Here is a 20,276-nt window from a genome sequence, read left to right as displayed (position 1 = left end):
CCGATAAACGAAAAACTTCAATCCAAGATGGCGGCCAAACGGTTAGAGATATTGAATTTTGACCCCGCCCAAAAATGTTCGGATTCACATGACCAAGCAAAATATGGAAGCGATTGGATTAATAGTAATGGAGTTACATGCTGTTTTATGCCGTTTTAGACGCATATTAGATTTCTCCAATTTTCAAAGCCATATGACCGCCAAATGATGAAACTTTTGATATACATGTAAGAACAGGAAATTCTTCAAGTTAAGCATCTCATGCTGATGCACTATGCCGATTTTCACGTCATTCTGTGTAGAACTCTAGTAGCTACAGCGTTTCAAATGTAGTGTCACCAGAATCTGCTGAAATCCAATATGGCGGCCAAACAATTCACATTTTGACATGCATCAAAGAACAAAAAATGTTCAACACATCAAGTTACAGCACACTGCAAGATTTTAGCTGCATAGCTGTAATAGTAATGGTGCTGCGATTTTTTGAAAATACATCTGAGTTGAAAATAAACAACAAAAGTAAACATCTGAATATGCGTAACTAAGCAAGATATCGCAATATACTTCCACTTGGTACATATATCAGGCACCTGTTCTATATCTGCAAAATCACAATGTTCTGCAGTAAATATTTTCAGAGTTATGGATTGCGGAAAATGCGTACTTCACAAAATCTGCAAATTTCCTTTCAACAGCTTCAATCCAATATGGCCGCCGCATCACGTGAGTTTTGATATATGACTAAGAACAAAAATTGTTCACCAGCCAAAAACATCTTCAGAACATGTATTTGAAGTGTTGTAGCTGCTAAGTTTGCCTTGCAAAAAAAATCACAGAGAAGCCTGTATACGTTTTTGAAGACAACTTTTGCCCCGAAGTAGTATTCAATATGGCGGCCATCAAATCCACACTGTCACATTTGACGATGTCGTTGCGTAGGGAGGTGCCTAGAGACAAAGTATGGCAAGTTTGAAAGCGGTAGCTGTTGTAGTTGTAGTGCAGCAGATTTTGGGAGCAAAGTAGTCAGAATTGGGCTGAAAAACAGCAGCAAAAACTTCAATCCCAAATAGCGGCCAAACGGTGCATTTTAGCGACTCGGCGCAACAGATGAAATTGTAGACATTTTGATTGCGCATCTGCTCAAGAAGTTTGGTAGTCATTGCAGCAGTAGTTTTGGAGATAATTGCATTTCAAATTGAAAATTTTGAATTAATTTTGATTTATCTGCCCTTTGCTATTGGACCCACAGCCTAGAGATTTTAATGGGGAATATCTACACCTCGGTGCGCATCTGCCTGATTTTTTTCAAGCGATTCTGTCCACTGGTGCTCTTTGTATCGCTGGCACAAAATACGGCGGAAAAATAAATAATAATAAAAACATCAGTAATTACAATAGGTCTTCTGCCTTATGGCAAGAAGCCCTAATAACAATAGGTCTTTTGCCTTATGGCAAGAAGCCCTAATAAGACAAAATCGTTATTTTTGAGTTTTTCGGGGTTTTGACGCTTGCATTTGATAGCATGGCAAAAAACATTTTTTTTTAGTCAAGGTCACCAAGGTCACGTGTCAAGGTCATTTAACTGGTTAGACACAAGAAAACACACTTTTTTTCGCAAGCTAAGACGACATTGTTATTGCATCTAGGTTGAAAGCAATTAGTGTTTCTGATTTGCCCGGACCCGCTGTATCATATGCGCTGGTTAGATTTGCTGACAAACTTGTCCGTTGTCTGTTCGTATGTCTGTCCGTCAAAATACTGTATCTCCATTATCTCGGAAACTATTCAACGTACAGAGTTGAGATTTTGCACACCGCATTCCCTTGACTGTGCGTAACATTGCTGTAAAAATCAAGTCATTTGAATTTCAACTTTCGTTGCTATGGATACCCCGATAAACGAAAAACTTCAATCCAAGATGGCGGCCAAACGGTTAGAGATATCGAATTTTGACCCCCGCCCAAAAATGTTCGCATTCACATGACCAAGCCACATGCAAAATAAGGAAGCGATTGGATCAATAGTAAGGGAGTTATATGCTGTTTTATGCCGTTTTAGACGCATATTAGATTTCTCCAATTTTCAAAGCCATATGGCCGCCAAACGATGCAACTTTTGATATACAGGTAAGAACACGAAATGTTAAGCATCTCATGCTGATGCACTATGCCGATTTTCACGTCATTCTGTGTAAAACTCTAGTAGCTACAGCGTTTCAAATGTAGTGTCATAAGAATCTGAGGAAATCCAATATGGCGGCCAAACAATTCACATTTTGACATGCATCAAAGAACAAAAAATGTTCAACACATCAAGTTACTGCACACTCCACGATTTTAGCTGCGTAGCTGTAATAGTCATGGTGCAGGGATTTTTTGAAAATACATCTGAGTTGAAAATAAACAACAAAAGTAAACATCTCCATATGCGTAACTAAGAAAGATATCGCAACAAACTTACACTTGCTACATATTTTAGGTAGGTATTCTATATCTGCAAAATTTCAATGTTCTGCTTGCAAAACTTTCAGAGTTATGGATTGCGGAAAATGCGTACTTCACAAAATCTGCAAATTTCCTTTCAACAGCTTCAATCCAATATGGCGGCCGCATCACGTGACTTTTGATATATGACTAAGAACAAAAATTGTTCACCAGCCAAAAGCAACTTCAGAACATGTATTTCAAGTGTTGTATCTGCTACGTGTGGCTTGCAAAAAAATTCACAGAGAAGCCTGTATACGTTTTTGTAGACAACTTTTGCCCCGAAGTAGCATCCAATATGGCGGCCATCGAATCCACATTGTCGCATTTGACGATGTCGTTGCGTAGGGAGGTGCCTAGAGACAAAGTATGGCAAGTTTGAAGCGGTAGCTGTTGTAGTTGTAGTGCAGCAGATTTTGGGAGCAAAGTAGTCAGAATTGGGCTGAAAAACAGCAGCAAAAACTTCAATCCCAAATAGCGGCCAAACGGTGCATTTTAGCGACTCGACCCGTCCAGGCGAAATTGTAGACATTTTGATTGCGCATCTGCTCAAGAAGTTTGGTAGTAATTGCAGCAGTAGTTTTGGAGATAATTGCATTAATTTTGATTTATCTGCCCTTTGCTATTGGACCCACAGCCTAGAGATTTTAATGGGGAATATCTACACCTCGGTGCGCATCTGCCTGATTTTTTTCAAGCGATTCTGTCCACTGGTGCTCTTTGTAGGGCTGGAACAAAATACGGCAGAAAAATAAATAATAATAATAATAATAATAATAATAATAATGGGAAAAGAGAAACAAATTTATCAAACAAAATAAACTTTTCAAAAATAATGAAAAGCAATTTTACAGGCAACTCAAGACAAGTGGTGTTGATGAGCATGATAAACGGCCTCCCATGGCTGCCAGTGAAAGGTTCTGGAAACAGTTGTGGTCTGTACCCAGCGACTGTAACCTGGAGGCACCATGGGTCAGTGATTATGACCATGCAATGCATGAGAAAGTAACTAGGTCATTTCTCTGTTACATCTCACCAGATTGCCTGAAGACTGTTATAAAGAAGTCCAAATCTAATACAGCTCCAGGGCCTGATGGCATTCGAAACCGGTACTGGAAACTGTTTCCCTGTGTCCAAGCACCACTCCGTCACTGTTTCAATTCTCTTGTGGATACAGGTGATGTTCCTCCATGGTTCTGCAAAGGTCGCACAATACTCCTTCCCAAAAAAGGAGACTTGACTGATCCAAAAAACTTCCGCCCTATCACATGTCTAAATACTCAATATAAATTATTCACAGGGTGTTTGTCAAACCTCGTGTCATGTTACTGCTCTTCCAATGAGATAATTTACAGAGAGCAGAAGGGGGCGAGAAAGGGATGTTGGGGGTGCAAGGATCAACTTCTTGTACAGAAAATGATTTTGGAAGAGGCTAAAACATACCACCGCAACCTCTCCATGTGCTGGATAGACTACAAAAAGGCATACGACTCTGTCCCTCACGAATGGATTCTGAAGTCTCTTCAGTGTATTGACCTCCCTGAGCGACTACTTCATTTACTCAAGTCTTTAATGAGTTGCTGGTCGACTCAACTTGAGATGTACTCGCAAGGAGAGGTGCAGACATCGGAATCTATTCCAATCAGAAGGGGAATATTTCAGGGGGACTCCTTTAGTCCTTTGCTTTTTTGTCTGTCTCTAAACCCGTTGAGTTTCCTGCTCAACGGGGAGGAAGGGTACCATGCCGGACCTCCTCAGCACAGATCCCCAACACCTCTCACTCATCTCCTCTATATGGATGACATCGAGCTCCTTGCCAAAGGAGAGACCAATTTGAAAGAACAGGTTCTCCTTGTCGAGTCCTTCTCTAATGATATTGGCATGACATTTGGACTCGACAAATGTAATACTCTTCATCTGAAACGTGGCAAGGTAACTAATGATGGATCGGTCGAGTTACAAGGGGGAGGAGTTATTGAGCATCTTGTGGAAGATCAGGCCTACACCTATCTTGGAATGCAAGTTCGAGACAAGCTCCAGAATGCCTTGATTCAAGATAAACTTCGGGCCGAGTATAAATCTCGTTTAAAGAAAATCTGGAGTTCAGAGCTAAATGCTCGAAACAAAGTCAAAGCCACCAATACTTTTGCTGTGCCAGTCCTCTCCTACTCCTTTGGAGTAGTTGATTGGACAAAACAAGACATTCAGAGTCTTGACCGCCTGACCAGAAGGATCATGTCTGATAACAGAGCACACCACCCTCGCTCCTCTCTTAATCGTTTATATATGCCAATCAATTCGGGAGGTCGGGGTTTGATTAATGTGGAAGCTCTTCATGACAGAATTTTATTGTGTACTTTTGCACATATTTATTTGTCAGATGATCCTCTGGTGATGCACGTCAAGATTCATGATGAAAGCAAGGAATTCCACAACTACTTTAAGCGTGCCAAGGTTGTTGGACACAATTTGAAATTTGAAGTTGATTTTGTTGATGGCGATGTACTGCTGGACGGTACAGTGATGGGAGTAAACCAGGTGAAGTCTTTCACCAAGTCTGCCCAGAGTCGGTCCTTTGTGGAGAAGTTGTCTGAGAAGCCATTGCATCGTGTGTATATGCAGTGTGTGGAACAGAACAGCAATCCAACCGACTCCTTCGCCTGGATGAAGTCGGCTGGTCTCAAATGTGAAACTGAGGGCTTCCTTTTTGCTGCTCAGGACCAGTCACTTCCCACTCGCAATCGCCAGAATGTGATTCTTAAAGAAAATATCAATATGAAATGTCGTCTTTGCAATCAATTTACAGAGACTGTCCAACACCTTGTCAGTGGATGCCCTTCCTTGGCACAAACAGCATATCTTAAAAGACATGATGGCATGGCTCGCTGCTTTTATTATCGTCTCCGCCATGCCTGTGGCTTTGACTCCGAGGTCCATCCATGGTACGACCCTGAGCATGTCCAGGGCGTCCTGGAAAATGACAGCTACAAACTTCTCTGGAATAGGCCAATATACAGCCTGAGACGAATTCCAGCCAACAAACCTGATCTTGTCCTTTTTGATAAAACCAATGAAATTATTTATATCATTGAATTTTCTGTCCCTTTTGACAGCAATGTGATTGGCAAGATTCAGGAAAAGCATGATAAATATGCGGACCTCGCCTTTGAAATGTCTCGCTTGCATCCCAAGTACACTGTCGTCAGGCTCCCCATTGTTCTCGGTGCCCTTGGTTTGGTACCTCCTGATCTCTTGGCGCAGATGAGGAGAGTGCCCGGGTTCTCCACCGGGAGCACAGCCCTTCTGACAATCTGGGTAATGCAGAAGGCTGCAGTGTTGGGGAGCCTCCATATTCTCCGAAAAGTTCTTGGTGGGTTCGACTAGGCAGTGTTTCCTGGGAGAAGTCCCATTCGCTGTCTGGGCTGCGTGTAGAGGGGGCGAGGGCCCTGAGCTGATGATGAGCTTGACCAGCCTGACTGTGCCAGGATCACCCGAACCCTCTCTGCTGCATTTCAATTTTTAATCTGTAAAACATAATAATAATAATAATAATAATAATAATAAGGGCCTGATGATGTACGCCTCTCCGTGGTGGGCCTAGATAGGGGAATTTTATTCCCTGAACCAAACGTACATCACCCAGTTAGGGCTGACCCCCCCAAGCTGGTTTCACACTGGGTTACCAACAGACAAGAAGAATATAATCTTTCAACTCCGCAGCCCAGTCAGCCTTCCTCCGGTAATGCCACAAACCATACTGGAGATGGGACTTGCCCCAGGGGAAGGCACAGAACCCGACCAAGAATATCTTGGTCAAACCATCTCAAATCCACACTACTAGAGTGTGCGACAGCGACAGGATGGCCTGATAATCCACGCATAAATGGCAAGTCGCTTAAGCTGCATTGGGACAATGCCATGCCCATGTATGCTTACCTGACGGATCAAAATCTCCGAGATCAACTCCGGCGGCTAAAACATCTTATGCCCAGTGAGCCAGTTCAACCCACAACTGGTGCCCGTCAGGAACCTTTGCATGAGCAGGATGCTCAAGTGGCAGCAGATCCCAAACTTCTTATGGACGTCCGCGTGAACCTCTTTCCTCTTCCCGAAATAAACTCTTCCGGCGTAGAGCCAACTGGCCCCGTAATTTTGGACCCTCACTCTTCCTCTTCCTCAATTGCTGACCTTTCAGAAAACCCTGTGTATATTTTGTTTCACTCTATTTATGATGAAATATCTGTTGTACCTTTGGAAAAACGGAGGCCAATCAAACAAACCAGTCAGTCTTTTCCCAAAACTGAAATTGATTTATTAAATGACATTATTTCTATGAAACTTTCTGCGGACTGTTCATTACATGAAGTAAATTGTTGTGTCTATGCTGCTGCTCGAACCTTGGAGGAACTTCACACAGTTTCCAAAGAAAAGTCTTCTAATACTAAAAACAATAAACCAAGAAAAAACCGGTTTCAAGTAAAATTAAGAGAAACTAGAAAATATATTTCCTGGATAGAGCTGTGCCTGAAATTAAGATCATCAGGGAATCCCATGTCTTAACGACAAAAGGCAATTTGGAGAAAATTAAAATTACAGTACAAAACAACAAAAGAAAAGGTACTTCTCCAAATTGTCGATTCCCTTTAGGCAAAAATAAAAATCTGGACTGAAAGAAAGAAAAAATGGGAAAAGAGAAACAAATTTATCAAAGAAAATAAACAATTTAGAAATAATGAAAAGCAATTTTACAGGCAACTCAAGACAAGTGGTGTTGATGAGCATGATAAACGGCCTCCCATGGCTGCCAATGAAAGGTTCTGGAAACAGTTGTGGTCTGTACCCAGCGACTGTAACCTGGAGGCACCATGGGTCAGTGATTATGACCATGCAATGCATGAGAAATTAATCAGGTCGTTTGTCTGTTACATCTCACCAGATTGCCTGAAGACTGTTATAAAGAAGTCCAAATCTAATACAGCTCCAGGGCCTGATGGCATTCGAAACCGGTATTGGAAACTGTTTCCCTGTGTCCAAGCACCATTACTTCACTGTTTCAATTCTCTTGTGGACACAGGTGATGTTCCTCCATGGTTCTGCAAAGGTCGCACAATACTCCTCCCCAAAAAGGGAGACTTGACTGATCCCAAAAACTTCCGCCCTATCACGTGTTTGAATACTCAATATAAATCATTCACAGGGTGTTTGTCAAACCTCGTGTCATCTTACTGCTCGTCCAATGAGATAATTTACAGAGAGCAGAAGGGGGCGAGAAAGGGATGTTGGGGGTGCAAGGATCAACTTCTTGTACAGAAAATGATTTTGGAAGAGGCTAAAACATACCACCGCAACCTCTCCATGTGCTGGATAGACTACAAAAAGGCATACGACTCTGTCCCTCACGAATGGATTCTGAAGTCTCTTCAGTGTATTGACCTCCCTGAGCGACTACTTGATTTACTCAAGTCTTTAATGAGTTGCTGGTCGACTCAACTTGAGATGTACTCGCAAGGAGAGGTGCAGACTTCGGAATCTATTCCAATCAGAAGGGGAATTTTCCAGGGGGACTCCTTCAGTCCTTTGCTTTTTTGTCTGTCTCTAAATCCTTTGAGTTTCCTGCTCAATAGGGAGGAAGGTTACCATCCCGGACCTCCTCAGCACAGATCCCCAACACCTCTTACTCATCTCCTCTACATGGATGACATCGAGCTCCTTGCCAAAGGAGAGACCAATTTGAAAGAACAGGTTCTCCTTGTCGAGTCCTTCTCTAATGATATTGGCATGACATTTGGACTCGACAAATGTAATACTCTTCATTTGAAACGTGGCAAGGTAACTAATGATGGATCGGTCAAGTTACAAGGGGGAGGAGTTATTGAGCATCTCGTGGAAGATCAGGCCTACACCTATCTTGGAATGCAAGTTCGAGACAAGCTCCAGAATGCCCTGATTCAAGATAAACTTCGGGCCGAGTATAAATCTCGTTTAAAGAAAATCTGGAGCTCCGAGTTAAATGCTCGAAACAAGATCAAAGCCACCAATACTTTTGCTGTGCCAGTCCTCTCCTACTCCTTTGGAGTAGTTGATTGGACAAAACAAGACATCCAGAGTCTTGACCGCCTGACCAGAAGGATCATGTCAGATAACAGAGCACACCACCCTCGTTCCTCTCTTAATCGTTTATACATGCCAATCAATTCAGGAGGTCGGGGTTTGATTAATGTGGAAGCTCTTCATGACAGAATTTTATTGTGTACTTTTGCACATATTTATTTATCGGATGATCCTCTGGTGATGCACGTGAAGACTCATGATGAAAGCAAGGAATTCCACAGCTATTTTAAGCGTGCCAAGGTTGTTGGACACAATCTGAAATTTGAAGTTGATTTTGTTGATGGCGATGTACTGCTGGACGGTACAGTGATGGGAGTAAACCAGGTAAAGTCATTCACCAAATCTGCCCAGAGTCGGTCCTTTGTGGAGAAGCTTTCTGAGAAATCATTGCATCGAGTGTACATGCAGTGTGTGGAACAGAACAGCAATCCAACCGACTCCTTCGCCTGGATGAAGTCGGCTGGTCTCAAATGTGAAACTGAGGGCTTCCTTTTTGCTGCTCAGGACCAGTCACTTCCCACTCGCAATCGCCAGAATGTGATTCTTAAAGAGAATATCAATATGAAATGTCGTCTTTGCAATAAATTTACAGAGACTGTCCAACACCTTGTCAGTGGATGCCCTTCCTTGGCACAAACAGCATATCTTAAAAGACATGATGGCTTGGCTCGCTGCTTTTATTATCGTCTCCGCCATGCCTGTGGCTTTGACTCCGAGGTCCATCCATGGTACGACCCTGAACATGTCCAGGGCGTCCTGGAAAATTCCAGCTACAAACTTCTCTGGAATAGGCCAATATACAGCCTGAGACGAATTCCAGCCAACAAACCTGATCTTGTCCTTTTTGATAAAGCCAATGAAATTATTTATATCATAGAATTTTCTGTCCCTTTTGACAGCAATGTGATTGGCAAGATTCAGGAAAAGCATGATAAATATGCGGACCTCGCCTTTGAAATGTCTCGCTTGCATCCCAAGTACAATGTCGTCAGGCTCCCCATTGTTCTCGGTGCCCTTGGTTTGGTACCTCCTGATCTCTTAGCGCAGATGAGGAGAGTGCCCGGGTTCTCCACCGGGAGCACAGCCCTTCTGACAATCTGGGTAATGCAGAAGGCTGCAGTGTTGGGGAGCCTCCATATTCTCCGGAAAGTTCTTGGTGGGTTCGACTAGGCAGTGTTTCCTGGGAGAAGTCCCATTCGCTGCCTGGGCTGCGTGTAGAGGGGGCGAGGGCCCTGAGCTGATGATGAGCTTGACCAGCCTGACTGTGCCAGGATCACCCGAACCCTCTCTGCTGCATTTTAATTCTAATCTGTAAAATATAATAATAATAATAATAATAATAATAATCTGTAAAAAATAATAATAATAAAAACATCAGTAATTACAATAGGTCTTCTGCCTTATGGTTAGACACAAGAAAAAGCACTTTTTTTTGCGAGCTAAGACGACATTGTTATGGCATTTAGACTGAAAGGAATTAGTGTTTCTGCTTTGCCCGGGTCCACTGTATCATATGCGCTGGTTAGATTTGCTGACAAACTTCGTTGTCTGTTCGTATGTCTGTCCGTCAAAATACTGTATCTCCATTATCTCGGAAACTATTCAACGTACGGAGTTGATATTTTGCACACCGCATCCCCTTGACTGTGCGTAACAATGCTGTAAAAATCAAGTCATTCGGATTTCAACTTTTGTTGCTATGGATACCCAGATAAACGAAAAACTTCAATCCAAGATGGCGGCCAAACGGTCAGAGATATCGAATTTTGACCCCGCCCAAAAATGTTCGGCATCGCATGACCAAGCCACATGCAAAATATGGAAGCGATTGGATCAATAGTAAGGGAGTTATATGCTGTTTTATGCCGTTTTAGACGCATATTAGATTTCTCCCATTTTCAAAGCCACATGGCCGCCAAACGATGCAACTTTTGATATAAATGTAAGAATACGAAATGTTAAGCATCTCATGTTGATGCACTATGCCGATTTTCCATCATTCTGTGTAAAACTCTAGTAGCTACAGCGTTTCAAATGCAGTGTCATAAGAATCTGAGGAAATCCAATATGGCGGCCAAACAATTCACATTTTGACATGCATCAAAGAACAAAAAATGTTCAACACATCAAGTTACTGCACACTGCAAGATTTTAGCTGCGTAGCTGTAATAGTCATGGTGCAGCGATTTTTTGAAAATACATCTGAGTTGAAAATAAACAACAAAAGTAAACATCTCCATATGCGTAACTAAGCAAGATATCGCAACAAACTTTCACTTGCTACATATTTTAGGTAGGTATTCTATATCTGCAAAATTTCAATGTTCTGCTGCCAAAACTTTCAGAGTTATGGATTGCGGAAAATGCGTACTTCGCAAAATCTGCAAATTTCCTTTCAACAGCTTCAATCCAATATGGCGGCCGCATCACGTGACTTTTGATATATGACTAAGAACAAAAATTGTTCACCAACCAAAAGCAACTTCAGAACATGTATTTCAAGTGTTGTATCTGCTACGTGTGGCTTGCAAAGAAATTCACAGAGAAGCCTGTATACGTTTTTGTAGACAACTTTTGTCCCGAAGTAGCATCCAATATGGCGGCCATCAAATCCACATTGTCGCATTTGACGATGTCGTTGCGTAGGGAGGTGCCTAGAGACAAAGTATGGCAAGTTTGAAAGCGGTAGCTGTTGTAGTTGTAGTGCAGCAGATTTTGGGAGCAAAGTAGTCAGAATTGGGCTGAAAAACAGCAGCAAAAACTTCAATCGCAAATAGCGGCCAAACGGTGCATTTTAGCGACTCGACCCGTCCAGGCGAAATTGTAGACATTTTGATTGCGCATCTGCTCAAGAAGTTTGGTAGTCATTGCAGCAGTAGTTTCGGAGATATTTGCATTTCAAATTGAAAATTTTGAATTAATTTTGATTTATCTGCCCTTTGCTATTGGACCCACAGCCTAGAGATTTTAATGGGGTATATCTACACCTCGGTGCGCATCTGCCTGATTTTTTTCAAGCGATTCTGTCCACTGGTGCTCTTTGTAGCGCTGGAACAAAATCCGGCGGAAAAATAAATAATAATAATAATAAAAACATCAGTAATTACAATAGGTCTTTTGCCTTATGGCAAGAAGCCCTAATAAACCATACTGGATATGGGATTTACCCCAGGGTAAGGCACAGAACCCGGCCAAGAATATCTTTGTCGAAACATCTCAAATCCACACTTCTTGAGTGTGTGACGGCGACTGGATGGCCTAATAATCCATATATCAATGGCAAGTTGCTTAAGCTCCATTGGAATGATGCCATACTCATGTTTGTTTACCTGATGAAGCAAAATTTCAGACATCAACTTTCTTTTTTGTCATATATGTTCTCGTCACGATATGGCTGCGATATTGCCTATGTGACGTTAAATATTAACTCACTCACTCACTCGCTCAGACATCAACTCTGGCAGCTTAAACATCTCATACTCCATTAGCCAGTTCAACCTACAACTGGTGCCGGTCACGAACATTTGCAGGAGCAAAATGTTCAAGTGGCAGCAGATCCAAAATTTCTGATGGATGTCCACGTCAACCTCATTCCTGTTCCTGATAAAAACTCTCCTGGTACAGAGCCAACTGGCCCCGAAATTTTGGACCCTCATTCTTCCTCTTTATCAGTTTCTGAAAATCCTGTGTATTTTTTGCTTCAATCTATTTGTGATGAAATATCTACTATACCGTTTGAAAAAGGGATGCCAATCAAACTAACCAGTCACTCTTATCCTAAAAGTGAAATTGATTTATTAAATGATATTTTTTCTGTGAAACTTTCTGAAAACTGTTAATTGCTGTGTAATCTTTGATTACTAAGACCAATAAACCAAAGAAAAACTGGTTTCAAGTAAAATTAACAGAAATTAGGATTGCCTCAAAGGCAATACTGATGGCCTTCAGACTTCCCTATACACCCATCGTGGTTATCTTCACTTGAACAGATTTTTTACGCCAGCTGGACCATCCATTACAGTGTTTTTCACATTAATCTGGCACTGATTCAACGCTGCTGACACACACACAAAATTGACAAACTGCAGAAAAACAAAGATGAAGGCACAGTCAAACATACAAACTACTGGAAAGATTAGGGCCTGACATTTCCAGAACACTAATTGTTTTGATTGCAGACCTAAGAACAGCGGAGGTACAACCTGTCATGGGTTCCCAATTCCTCTGATTGATGCTCATGCTGTTGATCACTGGATTTTCTGGTCCAGACTGCAGCCATATAGCTGGAATATTGCTGAGTGTGGCGTAAAACTCCAATCACTCTGTTACAAAATTGACAATTTCCTTAACACTCATATATTTCTGTGAACATTCAGCGCTAACCCAGTGTAACGCAGGTGAAGAGAAACTTGAGTTCTAATTAGACTGTGCCATAGCGGTGTTAAAAATAGAAATCTCTTTGTCAGTGCGGGCGCGGGAACATTTTGTTAAAACTGAGTTGATTCTTGCTGCAAAAGTGAAAATTTTGTTTCCGGCATAAATATAATTCCCCAATGAATTATATACAGTTTGGTACCTTAACGAATGAAATCCAGTGTGTTTTAGCAGAGTTATGACATTCTTATGAACCCTATGAAAACATGTCTTCGAAAGTTTGACCAAATTTCAAGGGCGGATAACTCTGAAACTATTTAAGATATCAAGATGCCTTGAACAAATTAAGCTTTCCAGGGTATGGGCTTTCTATTGGTGTATCAAACGCAATTGTACTATATGTCATTCTGGAGAAGAAGATTTTCAAAGACAGGCACCATGCAAACGCAAAAATCAGCGAAAATTGCTGTTTTTTTTTAAAATAGCCAAAAATGTAACATACCGGCTAACTTTTTTGGCATGTTGAATCGATGGGGAATTGGGTTGTCTGCACTGAGTGAAAATTTGGTGAATTTATCTCTTATAGTTTTCGAGATATTCAGGGTGAAAGAATATCACATTTTCGGTTATCTGCCCTTGCTGGAAGTCGGGATTTTTTGTTTTGTTCATTGTGTACCTTTCAGCATACAGGCTATCATCCCTGAAAGTTTCACTGAAATCCATCCAGCGGTTAGGTCATGAGAGCTGGCACAAAATTTGTACAAATAATGTTATCTAGCCTCATGTAAGAATGTCAAGTTTTGATTGGTCCACGTGACTAAAACACCACATACATCCATCTTGATTTGCGAGTGGGAGTATAAAAGTCAAACAGTGGCATCTCACGTATACAAACACAAGTCGATTCAATGCGTGTTGTTTTGTTTTGATTTCATAAAAACATTCGGCTAGATAAATGCGTTATCCCATCGTGTCTAGGGAAATACAGGATTTTATATCAGCATCTCGTAAGGTTGTATTCCCCGAGTCGTCCCTTACTTGGGACTGATAAAACCCTGTATTTCCCTCGACACGATGTGATAACTTCTAATAATAATTCTGATAATAACAGGTCTTCCAGACTTTCGACGTCTTAAAAATCTCATACGCCGTGAGCCTCAACAAACAACTAGTGCCCATCAGGAACCCTTGCAAGAGCAGAATGCTCATGTGGCAGCTAACCCCAAACTCCTTATGGACGTCCGCGTCAACCTCTTTCCTCTTCCTGATGGAAACTCTTCCGAGAAAGAGCCAATTGGCCCCAAAATTTTGGACCCTCACTCTTCCTCTTCTTCGGTTGCAGACCTTTCCAAAAATCATGTGTACATTTTGTTTACTTCTATTTATGAAGAAATTTGTGATTTACCTTTAGAGAAACGGAGGCCAATTAAACAACTAAACGTGTCTTTTCCCAAAAATGAAGTTGATTTACTCAATGAAATTATCTCTCTAAAACTTTCTGCGGATTGTTCATTACATGAAGTAAATTGTTGTGGCTATGCTGCCACTCCAAATTTGGAGGAACTTCACATGGTTTCCAAAGAAAGTCTTCTACTACTAAGAACAATAAACCAAGGAAAACCCGGTTTCAAGTGAAATTAACAGAAACTAGAAAACATATTTCCTGGATAGAGCTGTGCCTGAAATTAAGATCATCAGGGAATCCCATGTCTAAACGACAAAAGGCAATTTGGAGAAAATTAAAATTACAGTACAAGACAACAAAAGAAAAGGTACCTCTCCAAATTGTCGATTCCCTTTAGGCAAAATAAAAGTTTGGAGAGAAAGAAAGAAAAAAGGGAAAAGAGAAAAAAATTTATCAAACAAAATAAAATGTTTAGGAATAATGAAAAACAATTCTACAGGCAACTTAAATCAAGTGGTGATGGTGAGCATGATAAACGGCCTCCCATGGATGCCAGTGAAAGGTTTTGGAAACAGTTGTGGTCTATACCCAGCGACTGTAACCTGGAGGCACCATGGGTCAGTGATTATGACCATGCGATTCATGAGAAAGTAACTAGGTCGTTTGTCTGTTATATCTCACAAGATTTCCTGAAAAGTGTCATTAAAAAGTCCAAATCTAATATAGCTCCTGGGCCTGGTGGCATTCGAAATCGCAATTGGAAACTGTTACCCTGTGTCCAAACACCATTACTTCACTGTTTTAACTCTCTTGTGGACACATGTAATGTTCCTTCATGGTTCTGCAAAGGTCGTACAATACTCCTTCCCAAAAAAAGGAGACTTGACTGATTCCAAAAACTTCCGCCCTATTTCATGACCACAACATGAAGGAGGGACAAAAAGAGACATTACCGAGATGTTCTGCCTTTTACCAACTGCTGACAATTTCACAGACAGAGGACAGAGCATTAAGTGATTTACTACCATAACAGTGTGTTTGGCAAGGTGTGAAAAGAAGCTGAAATATTTGTTTCGGGTTGTCTCCAATATACAGAAGAACAAGAATAGGAAAGTGTATATAATAAGTACAAAAAATAAACTCTATAGTTAAGATTTTCAATATTGCTAACAAACATCAATTGTGTACTAAACTGGAACTGGGGTAATCATTGCTGGTCATGTCATACGATTTCATATGAATTCCTTCCTTGATATGTGAGGTTGTGCCTGGCGAAAAAACCCGGCCATCTAAACATAAAGCCAAATTCCCCTTAATGTCATGGCATCCCTATGACTGACCAAACCTTGCCTCATATTATGTTGTTTTGTTTGGAATGCTAGTGATCATTGTGCATGAGTTGTGAATGCTCACCTCAAATAGCACATCTATAGCTTGCCTTGGGCTTTTCCCAACTGAACACTTCTGATGCATGATAATGAGGTTAGTGCTGGAGCTTTTGATAGAATAAGTGGTCAATTGATTGACTTTGCCTGCTTCGATGGTTATTGATGACCTCAGGAGATTACTCAATATTCAGGAAATATCAAACATCAAACTGAACTTAATAAGATAGGTCTCTTATTGTTATGTTCTTAGAGAGTGTGTTAGTTTAGTTTTATGCCTCACTCAGCCATATTCCAGCTATATGGCGGCGAGCTGTAAATATTGGAGTCAACATGAGCAACGATCTGCGCAGTTGGGAACCAATAACATGTGTCAACCACGTCAGCGAGCCTGACCACTGGATTCCGCTAGTTGCCTCTTATGACAAGCATAGTCGCCTCTTATGGCAAGCATGGGTTGAAGGCCTATTCTACCTAGTCCTAGGCCAAATGTTAGAAAAGTCCCTATCTTTTAGGATCTCTCAGCAGCAGTAAACGTGTTATTCAGTAATTAGTATGACACCTCCCACCCGCCAAAAATTCTTGTTGATGTGGAACTAGCAACAGGAGGTATCAGGTTACTAAAAACTAACTGGGTTCAGTCCACTGTTGAAACAGTGTCCACATGTTCATAAACAAACTGCTTGAGAATTGATCACATTGTCTAATGTGTGGTGACAAGCACTGGTGTTCAACATGGTCAAGATATGCCGTATGGGTGATAAGGCTAGGTGTATCATACTACCTGATTTTCATGATATCTCTACATTTGGCCTAGGAGTATACCCTGGGACCTTCATGGATCTGTTAGGTTCTAAACTTGTGTGCATGGCTGAACAGTAAGTATCCTCGATTATGTGGTAATAAATAATCAAAGCTTGTTTTATCATTTGCATAATGTTACGATTGCGTCCTGATATTGTTTTGTGGCAGGGTATGTGATTACAATCAACTGTTGAATGATTGTAGAGTTCTCATTATCGATCTCCATATTATAACGCCACTACCACTTAAGCTGAACTTGGGCATGTGCTGCAAGAACAGTGGGTCAGACTCCCTCAAATTGCCATTTGGCAACTTATTCGAACCATTCGTTCTTGAGTGAATGAATGCTTGCACCCACTTGCAGAACATAAGACTACTGACAAAAAAGGATAAGATGAGCATAAACCTGACAATTAGCATGTATTAACATGTTTGAGTGCCGAACTCTGGCACTTGCCATTGTGAGCAAACAGACCCCTGGATAAAGAGTAGTGTATATCAGCCAGGTGAAGGTCTTATGAGCAAGGCACAGAATCAGTTTCATCATCATGCACTACATGTCCTTTGTTAGCAGTAATCCCAAATAACAACTTTGAAATTTCCTATGTATGTTATACTTATCAGATTGTAATGTGTCTGATGATAATGTAACTGTCAACTGTACCCATTTTCTATGCATGTTTAAACAAGAGATCACTGATGCCATTATAGAAGATTTGATACACCATACTACAGACTGTGTTATGGACATAAAACCAACTAATGTCATAAAACTATTATATACTCACAGCTTTATACTGGAAGAGCAGAGCAAATTCATCGCGCACCTTGTATGTGTGTGCATTGCCATTCCAATGACTTGGCATGTAGTGAATATGAGCTAGAATGTTCTTCATCAGCCTTTCCGGTGAGTACACAGCATGCTGTAAGAAGATGTTCAAAAGTAATACCATGTTCTTTCCAGGAATAATTTACTCAGCAGAGAATATGCTGTAAGAAGATGGCATTTGTTCCCTGTTGAACACATCATCAGTGGAGGAACCCTGTTCATAGAAACTGCAGTTTTTGTTATAAGCATTCATATGTATGACAAAATAAGATCTAGTTATTGTCAATATCTATGTCCAAAATAAGGAAATTTGGGCTGGGTACCACAAATATTTCTATACCACTATATCATTATGGTTAAAGGTTTGCCCTGACAAAAGGTACAAGAAATCCCCTCAGAACCATCAAAATATAACAAAGACAAGTCTCAAATATTGATTAGTATGTACTGAGCACACAAAAGAATGATACTAAGATTCACAACAGAGGTTTCATGAACAATGCAACTGAGTCAAATTTAAAGTAATGGGTCACAAATATACTATTTACTCACCGAAGTTTTAGTTTGAAAGTGAGAAACAGTAATACTGAAAGTAACGTAGTGAGTGGTCAGGCAGCGGTTATGTAGGTCAAGTGTTGATGGAGAGGCAGGCAGGTTGATGTAGGACAAATGATGTACTCCAGTTATAAGTGTGTGTCTGTCACCAACACAACAACCAACCTTTATATACACAGTCAGTGTATATAAAGTGATTCACTGATCCTTCGCCATGTTTTGTGATCGACACAAAGGGAGGTAACTCTAAAGTGCCATCTAAAAGCCTGCCGTTAAAATACTGAACATTTATGATATGAAATGTGACCCACAAAACTTCTCATTCAGAACTCTAAACAATGTGACCCATAATAATTATCACTTAATCAACAAGAGTCATCAGAAGATGACATATCCCCCCGGCCCCCACATATTTGAAAGGACAAATCATCTCACAGTTACTTATTGTGTTTTCAGACCAAGTCTGAATTGTTTCCATGGAATTCATGAAAAATATAAATGCCATATATCTGTAATCAATAAAAGTCACCATTTCAAGATCTGTCTCGTATAGATATGATATGATATGAAATGGTTTTTGAGTTCTGCTCCAGAAACAAAGTCAGCAATGTGTTCATGGAAAAGAGAAAGTAATAAATCAGAAAAACCTGTAAATAGGAAAAGGCACCACTTTGGGGTCTGCCACACATATCTACCAAGTAACACTGACAGACATTAAGAAGTTTTTGAGTTCTGCTCCGGAAACGAAGCCCATCCCTCCATTTTGAGACTAAGTCTGAAACGTTTCCATGGAAACAGAGAAAATATTAAATCAGAAAAACATGTACATAGCAAAAGGCACCACTTTGGGGTCTGCCACACATATCTACCAAGTAACACTGACAGATATTAAGAAGTTTTTGAGTTCTGCTCCAGAAACGAAACACACCTCTCACTTTTGAGACTATGTCCGAAACGTTTCCATGGAAACCGAGAAAATAATAAATCACAAAAACCTGTACATAGCAAAAGGCACCACTTGAGGTTCTGACTGATATATCTACCAAGTTTTGCAGAAAAATATTGAACGGCTTTTGAGTTGTGCTCCAGAAACGAAGCTCATCCCACCATAAGCCTAATACCAAAATGTTCCATGATGAAGGTGTGAAGTGCATATTTACAAGGTCGCTCAAGTTCCAAATTCCAAATATGTAAGACAAATACATCTGTTCACAGATGTCATTTGTAACTTCATGTTGCTGAATGATGATGTACTAGGTCAATTAAGCTGGTGTAAAACAATTCCTGCTTGGGGTGTGACAAGCCCCCAGTGCAGAAAAATGATGTAATCTTCATTAGCAAACTGCTTGTAAAAGCAGTTCTTCAAGTTTGGGAACTTTAAGCCTTGATCTTCTTACAACTTAATTTGTAATATGCTTAAACAACTATGTAAGTAAGTGAGTGAGTGAGTGAGTGAGTTTAACGCACTCAGCAATATTCCAGCTATATGGCGGCGATCTGTAAATAATGGAGTCTGGACCAGACAATCCAGTGATCAGCAACGTGAGCATCGATCTGCGCAATTGGGAACTGATGACATGCGTCAAATATTTCAGCAAGCCTGACCACCTGATCCTGTTAGTCACCTCTTACGACAAGCACAGTCACCTTTTATGACTTGGTTGATGCATGTCATCGGTTCCCAATTTTTCAGATCGATGCTCATGTTGGAATATTGCTGAGTGCGGTGTAAGCGTAAATCTAAACTCACTCACTTACTCACTCACTTAAATAGTCGTTTAAGCATACTCTCAATGTTTGTTTATATTCCCTGAAGAGGAAGAGTAAGGGAACATAAACAAACATCAAGCGTACATCAGCCCATGGGCCCCAAGGGACCAGCGAATGATGCATTTAACATACCAAAACAACTCAATGTTAATTTTGAACTGTTTGAGGCATGGGTAATCCTACACTTCAGCCAACCTGTGTGAATCAAACAATTTGAATTTGAACAATTTGTTTTTCCTGCAGGTATTATCTCAGTAAAATCGCTGCTGTGTAATTCCCCTTTTCACAGAGACTACCATTTTATCAAAATTTATTTAATGATATGCGAGGCAAATCTTTTTGTAGGCATTGCTAGATTTTGCAGATGACAAAAGAAAAATACACTTAAAGTCTCCCCTCCTTCGACTTGCATTTGCAACACATCAGTAATTTCAGTGCATCGTGCGTGATTCAATGCTATTCAAGATAAAGAAGTACTACCACTAAGTACTGAATGAGTTGCCATTGGCAGCAGGGTACATTACAATGCACCTCACTTGCAAGTGGAATACACTGATATT

General features: G+C 40.7%; 1 protein-coding gene across 1 annotated transcript in view; it reads right to left on the bottom strand.

Annotated features, from left to right (window-relative positions):
- The window catches only part of LOC137256621 (autophagy-related protein 9A-like), a 335,545-nt gene that overhangs the window by 76,226 nt on the left and 239,043 nt on the right, over positions 1 to 20,276 (bottom strand). The window contains exon 16 of the mRNA XM_067794505.1: positions 17,351 to 17,485. Within this exon, the coding sequence (XP_067650606.1) occupies positions 17,351 to 17,485 (135 nt within the window). The remainder of the gene's footprint in view (positions 1 to 17,350; positions 17,486 to 20,276) is intronic.

The sequence above is a fragment of the Haliotis asinina genome, chromosome 11, assembly GCF_037392515.1.
Source record: "Haliotis asinina isolate JCU_RB_2024 chromosome 11, JCU_Hal_asi_v2, whole genome shotgun sequence".
Taxonomy (NCBI): Eukaryota; Metazoa; Mollusca; class Gastropoda; order Lepetellida; family Haliotidae; genus Haliotis; species Haliotis asinina.
The sequence above is the reverse complement of the archived record's forward strand: the minus strand, read 5'-3'. Positions and strand labels throughout refer to the sequence as shown.